This window comes from Carassius auratus, chromosome 36 (assembly GCF_003368295.1).
Source record: "Carassius auratus strain Wakin chromosome 36, ASM336829v1, whole genome shotgun sequence".
NCBI lineage: Eukaryota > Metazoa > Chordata > Actinopteri > Cypriniformes > Cyprinidae > Carassius > Carassius auratus.
In genome coordinates, this window is record NC_039278.1 from 6,574,939 (window position 1) to 6,583,030 (window position 8,092).

General features: G+C 41.4%; 1 protein-coding gene across 2 annotated transcripts; it reads left to right on the plus strand.

Annotated features, from left to right (window-relative positions):
- Positions 1 to 238: 238 nt before the first annotated feature.
- On the plus strand, positions 239 to 7,795 carry LOC113055084 (arrestin domain-containing protein 2). 2 transcript variants are annotated; one of them, XM_026221054.1, is made up of 8 exons: positions 239 to 344; positions 485 to 745; positions 4,646 to 4,715; positions 4,818 to 4,965; positions 5,053 to 5,412; positions 5,494 to 5,656; positions 5,759 to 5,913; positions 6,626 to 7,795. In XM_026221054.1, the coding sequence occupies exons 2-8, from the start codon at positions 487 to 489 to the stop codon at positions 6,677 to 6,679; spliced, it is 1,209 nt and encodes a 402-aa protein (XP_026076839.1). In that variant the 5' UTR covers positions 239 to 344; positions 485 to 486; the 3' UTR covers positions 6,680 to 7,795. The 2 variants fall into 2 exon arrangements, with proteins under 2 accessions (XP_026076839.1, XP_026076838.1); XM_026221053.1 differs by lacking the exons at positions 239 to 344; positions 485 to 745 and adding an exon at positions 3,222 to 3,796.
- The last annotated feature ends 297 nt before the right edge of the window (positions 7,796 to 8,092 follow it).

The following is an 8,092-nucleotide window of genomic DNA, read 5'->3' on the forward strand; positions in this document are numbered from 1 at the left end:
GGTACTCGTTTGGACTCCTCTTTATCCCGGCAGATATACATCAATAAAGACAGGAAATGTTACATAACATATAGAAAGAAAATGTATCGCTAAACAACATTAGGCTATTACTCCTCTATGGGTTCTTAAAACAGACCCGTTATTCACTTCGAAACATCTGCTCAGAGGCATGTTTACACCAGCTCAGGGGCGTGGCTACATCATGAAAGGGCGTGGTCTGTTTCCTATTGGTGCATAATCGAAAGAGGGCGGTCTCCAAACAACAGAAAGAATACATTTAACTTTTAGCCTTGTTGCTGTTGCTTTTTGTTTTTCACGCAGTTTGCGGGTTTTAAAGGCTGAAGGTAAGTTGCTCCTTTGACTTAGCTGTAATGTCACCCATGTAACTCAGTAACGTTTTAAACTAGTTAACATTGCAGATTTAATTGCGTTTCAATTGAGCACTTAGTTATATGACTTGAACTCTATATTTTGGGCATCACAGTTATGGCTTTCCGAAGCATCAGACTGTTTGCTCTTGAGCTGGACGGTCCGGAGGATGCTGTGTACGGCAGTGGAGATACGATCAGCGGCGTGGTGATCCTGGAGCTCAACCGGGAGATCACGGTCCGAGCCCTGCGAGTCCTGGGCCGAGGGGTCGCTGCAGCACACTGGCTGGAAAACCGCAGCGTCGGCGTCAGCACCGTCTACAGCGACCACACGTCCAAGATCACTTACTTCAGGAAGAGACGGCACCTGATCAGAGGTGGGCTTGCGTCGATTTATATATATATATATATATATAGTGTTGTAAACAGTAAAACTCAATGAAATCTATTTTCATATATATATATACACACACACACACACACATATATATATATATGTATATATATATATATATATATATATATATATATATATATGTATATATATATATATATATATATATATATACACGCACACACACATTTATATATATATATATATATACACCTTCATATACCAAAATAAATTTCAAAATGCATTTCCAATTTTGCCGTAGCCTACATGATGGAATAGAATACTAGAGATCAATGCTAGATTTATAATGATTTAATAATGCTTAATTTATAATTAAATATTGTAATGTTTTTGGAACATTGTAAAGTAGGCCTGTGTTCCTCACTGAATTTTTTTTTCTTCTTCCAATGTTTTTTTTTTTTTTTTTTGGATTGAATTGTTATATAATATATTTTAATTGCTTTAAAAAAAATAATGTACATAAAATGGCCAGAAATATATATTTGTTAAAATTTGACCTGAACAGATGATGGACATTGAATCCTCATCGAGTCAGGGCCGATATCTATATTATCAGTAATAATGTGCACAACACAAACGTGAGTTTCCTCACTGTCATTCCATATGGCTCCAAATGGCTTATAAAGCTTGTGAGGACCTTTTCATGGTGATTTTTATACCCTTTTCAAGGCTTTACATCATCAAGCACCATTCATGTTGAATACGTTAAAATGCTGAAGAAAGAAAGTCATGCATGGGACAGCATGAGGGTGACTAAACAATGACAGAATGGCACAGCTGTGGTCATGCAGTCATGCAGTGGTTTCATTGTTGACCAGCTTCATTTTCGTGTCCTTTGACAGCTGGCACAGAGTGTGTGATCTGGTTAATCATTCATCTGTTTATGTGAAATACACACGAGCAACTGCACTTCACAAGCCAAAAGCTTCTCGCCAAGGGGATAAAAGCTCAGCTATTGACATTAAAATGAAATAAAGGCACGTTTGGTTTGATGTAAATCGGTACTTCCTATTAACAGGTTATCAGGTCGTGTTTTACTGCTCTAAAAACGAGCGATGTTATGACTAACTACATGATTTCAACACTTTGCAGCAGTTATTGGCAATTTCTACGAATGTAGTACAATATGGTGTTCCAACACTGTTCTGTTTTTGTTTTGAAATGTATTATATAGGATACGTCTGAAAAACTGTTATCTAGCATGCAAAGTAGCTTTATACGAAAAATATTTTATTTACAAATAAATTGTACATTGACTTATTGGTGCTCTCTTCATTGACAGTGAGCATTTTTTCCCCGTCAAGTTATCAAAGGTTATCAGAATGCAAACACTCGTTTCTTTCTTCGGTGATAAAGTGAAATGAGGCGGCAGACAGAAGCATAGATCCGTCATCACAGCTAATGTTTAGTCAGATATCACAACTGACATCATGAGTGCTTTTAGGAACATGATTACTAGTATACATGCTTCAATCGAATTGGCCGATATTTGGCTATATTAAGGTTTTAGCCTTTTTTTGTTTTTGTTGTTACCTGAAATAAATAAAATAACTAAATGCAAATAAAAAAAAAAGGAAAATAAATATCACTACTGGCATCTGCCATGAACAACACCATATTAGTTTCTCAGCAGGACACTTTTGTGATTGCAGTGATGCAGGCATCCGGGGAAGCACAGGTCTTTACACAGTCGTGGATATGATACACAGTTTTAGTACGTGTTTACATAGCGCAGTGTCAGTTTAAGAAATCGCATGGCCAGAGTTTGCTTATCATTATCTAAATAAACAGCTCGTGTCTTGGCAGCAGAGACGTGACAGTCCTCACATTGTAATTTCAACTTGAATCCACTAGAGGGGGAACGGGTCACGCTGAAACAGTGTTGTTGCCAGGTCCGTAGATTTCCCGCGGGATTGGGCTAGGTTAACACTGTTCCCGCTGGTAGATTTTCATGTCTGCGGATTGAAGCAACCCCAATTACGTTACTTTTTTTTTTTTTTACAACGCCAAAAAACGCTCATTTATCCCCATGAACGCGACAATTGCCGGAGGATACCCCTCAACCTGGCAACCCTACTCCAACCAATGCGGTTCTCCGCGAGAGGGCGGCACGTGAACTTCATTCCGCTGCTAACAAAGAAAGTTGATTTGTTGTTTAATAACAGTCTTAGAAAAAGTGGTTTTGCTGTTTTGTTTGACAGTTTAATACTTTGGCAGTTCCCTTTTTTTGACATCAATTATTTATTTATTATTATTATTTAGAGAGACTGGAACGGCTTTCGTTTAAAGCGTCGTTGTTTGTTTAATCTATAGTATGCAAAGGAACTCCGAATATGCACGTCTTTCAGGAAAGTGATTGACAGGAAAGTAGCACAACAGCACAGAAAGTACCCGTTTTTGTTTTGCTGAACTTCTTCACTGGGAGGTTCCTCTGGTTGGGGCATGCTCAGTCAGCTTGTTTTTGTCTGAGAACCTGTAAGCATCAATCATCCGAGCTCTCCATCCACACCCAGTTAAGATGTTTATGAGCAGGCAGCGATTCCTGACATAATAACATCGGTAAGCCCCGCCCACACGAGTTTAAAGGCCGAGCAGGGAACATGCACAGCTTCAGTTTTGTTTTGAAGCTGAAGTAAGAGCTTCTCCTCTGCACTTGAACGCATCCTTTCGCTCTTTGTTTGACTTCGCACGTCTGAACTCGGACTACTCAAGAGACTGCAAACTTTTGCAAGACCAAAGATGATTTTCGACAAGCTGAAAAAGTTCGACATAGTGTTCGATTCCCCGGAGCTGGACTGTGCTCCGGTGTTCAGCAGTGGAGATGTTGTCTCCGGGAAGGTCGTGCTCGAGCTCTCGGCGGAGAGTAAAGTCGAGTCGCTGAAGTTGCACGCTGAAGGTTTCGCTAGAGTTCACTGGACCGAGTCCCGCAGCGCCGGCTCCAGCACCGCGTACACGCAGAACTACAGCGACGAGGTGGAGTACCTGAACCGGAGAGAGGTGCTGCTGCAGGCAGGTCAGTCCCTCACAGAGACCCTCTGAAGGTTTAAAACCGTGCAGAAGACTTCCAACTCGTTTCTGTCGAGCTCATCGAGGCGACTCTTAAAGCAGTTCACCCTAAAATAAAATTAATTATTATTCTCCCCATGTCGCTCCAACCCCCTATGACTTGCTTTCTCACGTGAGAGGTGATTTAAAAAAAACACAATGCCCACTTTTTTCACCAAAATGAAAGTGAAAATATATTGAAGCACTCATCTGAAGTCTTTAAACGCGATGTGTGTGGACTTCAGTGATTCTCTTTCAGTTAATGTTAATCCTACAGCAAGACTCGATAACGAATCACTCAGATCTGTTTTTCTATTGGATTTATTGATCATATACCACTCAAACGAATCGTTCATAATTGATTATGATATCGCTGCATTCTTCAAAACAGCAGATTACCGTTCACAATAAAAAAACATGCATTTTATGTAGTTTTTATGCTGTAGAGCCTTTATTTCACATTGTTTTGAATGCGTTTAATTCGAGTCAACTGGAACATCATGCTTTTACAGCAGATTGGTTAATATGTGAAATAACTTTTTAATTATAGTGAGCAGCGTTTAAATAAAATGGCTTTTTCAGTGATTTTTCAAGAGGCTGTGGTTAAATGAGAAACATTTTAGACAAAGTTCAACTCCATGGCTTTATTAACCAACAAAACCTTAACCTGAAGCTTTTGAATTAACTAGACTGACTCAACATCAGCGGTTAATGTTGGGTTTTGTGTCGTGATCCAGTTCTGACATTTACAGCCCCTAGCGCCATGCTTTTATGATTTATTGGTGCAATCATGTTTCTTTACCTTGTTCCCCTCCAGATAACGGTGAACTGACAGTCCTGTCTGCCGGGAGACACGAGTACCCTTTCAGTTTCCAGCTGCCAGAGGAGTAAGTCTTGCTTGCTTTATTACTCATTTATTACAACCTTTACAAAGGTTTAGCTTTATTTGTGAAGGATATGGGCGTTAATGTAAGCGTTTTGTCTGTCAGGACTCTAGTGACATCCTTTGAGGGCAAACACGGCAGCATTCGATACTGGGTGAAGGTCAAGCTGCATCGCCCATGGGCCACCGTCAAGAAGATCAAGAAGGAGTTCACCGTCATCGAGCCCATTGACATCAACACGCCAACTTTACTGGTAGGAACCTCCGGAATAAACGTCGCCTTGTCATTTTCGGTTCATAGTTTTGCTGGCATGCATGCTAAACCAGAGGTTTTACTTCAGGCACCTCAAGCTGGAACCAAAGACAAGATGTCCCGCATCTGGTACCGCAACTGCGGACAGGTGTCGGTCACCGCGAAGATCGACCGCAAGGGCTACACGCCGGGGGAAGTGATCCCAGTCTTCGCCGAATTCGATAACTCCACGTCTCGCTCCGTGGTGCCGAAAGCTTACATCACCCAGACGCAGACCTTCATCGCAAGGGGCACCATGAAACACAAGCGGGCCGTGGTGGCCACTCTGTGCGGGGACATAGTTGGTGCACGCCGTAGGGAGACGTGGCACGGCCGAGCCATCAAAATCCCTCCAGTCGGGCCGTCCATCCTGCAGTGTCGCATCATTAAAGTGGAATACATGCTCCGGGTGAGTTTGAGAGCTAAGCTACTGCTGAACTCCTAAAGCTGGAAGAATGATGTTACTTAACATCTCTTTGTATTTTCCTAGGTGTGTGTTAGTGTTCCTGGGACGTCCAAGCTTTGCCTGGAGCTTCCTTTGGTTATGGGCACCATCCCTTTGCATCCGTTCGGCAGTCGCACGTCTAGCGTCAGCAGCCAGTACAGCGTCAACATGGAGTGGCTTCGCATGGCCATCCCGGAGCAGCCTGAGCGTACGTTTATTCACCTCCCCGAGTTTCGTTCTCTTTCGTCAGCCTGAATGCAATGCAAGTTCATATTAAGTCTTTCTTTTTTTTTTTTTTTTTTTACCACAGCTCCTCCAGATTACAGCTCGGTCGTGTCAGACGAGGATGCGGTGTTGAACTCCACCACAGTCCCACCTGAGGAGGACCTCAGCGGCGTGCTGCAGCGCTCCCTCTTGGCCTGCATGCAGGAGTTCAGACTACGGCCTCCTCCGGTGTACTGTGAGGTGAGCGGACGGTTACACGCGCGATGGGTTTTTTTCTTTACTAGAAAGTGATTTTTAACTGCTTTTGTCAGTCGGGACAAAGATTTTTGCCTCGGAAGAGATCCCAAAATTTTATATCGAACGGAAAACTGAAATTCATGGAAACCTATTTCCTACTCGCGAGTAAAATTTACCCCAGAAGAGGCCCTTTATTTATTAAACAAAAAGTGAACATTTTTGGAAGCCTATTTCTACAACATATTTAAAGAAATCTTATCTTGTAACTTTTGTAAGTCTTGTGACTTTCTTTTCCATAACTGCAGATTATATTTCATAATTGTGGCTTGTATTTGCCACTTTACATCATCTTATTGTTCATCAGTTGCGACTTTTTTCCTTATAACGGCAACTTTAAGAATTTGACACTTTCTTATTTTGATTATTCCAGTTACCTTTTTTTGTTTTTTTACTTAGTTTTTGTAAAAAAAAAAAGTGTTAAATCAAAGCAAAATCACAAAATTAGCATCTTCCCAATTTTTGAATTTTTGAATTTGCATCAGAATACTGAATAAGATTGAATCCACAGCCTTTGACATCAAAGATACAGGAAGTGTTTTGTCCTTCTTATAAAGAGTTGATTCTCACTGATAAAGGAATCTGGTATTTTTAAAGAGTATCGTATTGGAAATGATCTGACGTGTTTTTTTTGTTTTTTTTTTCTCTCTCTTCTCAGGTGGACCCAAACCCTCAGTCTATCAACATGCGTCGTCGCTGCATGACCTGTTGAACTCTCTGCCAGCTGAACATCACCTGATGTTCGAAACCAAAGCCGAGATTTGATTCTCCCGGACGCCTCTCTGAGATTGAGATTGGCTCTTGTTCCTCGTTGGTGCCGTTCGCATCTGTGCTTCCTGCAGCGGGGCCGAGAGAAGAGGAGATGTCCGGACTAGGCGAGGCAGATCGCTCTCATCAAACAAAGAGGACATTCAGTACCGGAGCAAACAAAGCTTCTATACCCACATTTGTGTCCCAAAGAGCCATCAGACTCTGGCTTGTGCCTAGAACGGTGTGTGTAGATTCAGGGAATTTGGGCATGATCACTAGAGAATTATAGGTGCGAAGCCATTCTTGATGCTGCACAAAGTGCCTTATTTTGCTGTGAACGAGGGCCGAGTCCCTCTTAAATCCAGCTGCAGGCTGCCACCTTAGATGCTAGCAGGCATGTGATGCCGTCCTCTCCCAAAAACATAATGTACGTCTCATTTGGTGTTGATGTTCGCCAATGAGATTGGTTTAATGTTCATGTGAACGGGTAATTCTATGCAAAAGGGAAAATTGCTAAAAATTGCACCCCCCCACTGCCCTCTTGGAGTGGATCTCATGTTGTCAAGTTTCGTTTGGCTCGACAGAGGTCGAGTCCATGACCTGGAAGGTCTACAAACATCTCGCTGAATGGAAACCACAGATAACTTGTGCATAAGCGTTGTTTTTCTTGGTCATTTTTGCCAGTGACTTGAGGTAATGTCAAACCGGGCTAGAGCAGCCTTTGACCGTTAGCTTTATGAATAATGGGGGGGGGGGGGGATACAGAGCCGTGTGTATCCTAGGTGCCTTTTTTGTTGTTTTAGAAGAAACACAATGAATGACTACAGGGATTATGTCATGCTAAGCTTTCCTAGCGTTACGGGTCCCTGAAGTGTCCTTCCAGACATTCCACAAAAACCACAGACTTGCTTCATTTCCAGATTATGAGAAAATGTACCATCAGGCTTAAACGCAATGATTGTTTATGGCACTCATTTTGAATGAATGTATTTTTATAGATTTCTGTATTTGTTGAAATTTGTGATGAGTTTATTTTTTGCTAATCACTTTTAAGTAAAAAAAAAAAAAAGAAAAACGGTACATTTGAATGGAGTGTTTTATTTCATGTGATTTAATAATTTCTAATATTGATATAACTGTTATGCAAAGGAGAAGGTTAAGCAGCATGTTTTGCTTTAACTCATTTCTGAACAGCATAAGTTACAGTTGGAAATGCTTTTATTGGAAAGCGCCTCAAGAGTTAGATTTATCATAAAAGGTTTGTTTTCCGTCCATGGGAATGTCAAGAGTACAGCAGTTTTCCTGGGGCTGAGCTTTTACTGTATATAATAGAAGTGGAGCCTGAGGCACTGAGTGTCCTTTCCCCTTCTCTGCT

Bases quoted from the DNA above. Each gene is read 5' to 3' on its own strand.
- LOC113055084 (XM_026221053.1), top strand. From the start codon at position 3,523: ATGATTTTCGACAAGCTGAAAAAGTTCGACATAGTGTTCGATTCCCCG. The intron at 5,413-5,493 runs GTGAGTTTGAGA...GTATTTTCCTAG, and splicing joins AAGTGGAATACATGCTCCGG to GTGTGTGTTAGTGTTCCTGG. The intron at 5,657-5,758 runs GTACGTTTATTC...TTTTTACCACAG, and splicing joins CATCCCGGAGCAGCCTGAGC to CTCCTCCAGATTACAGCTCG.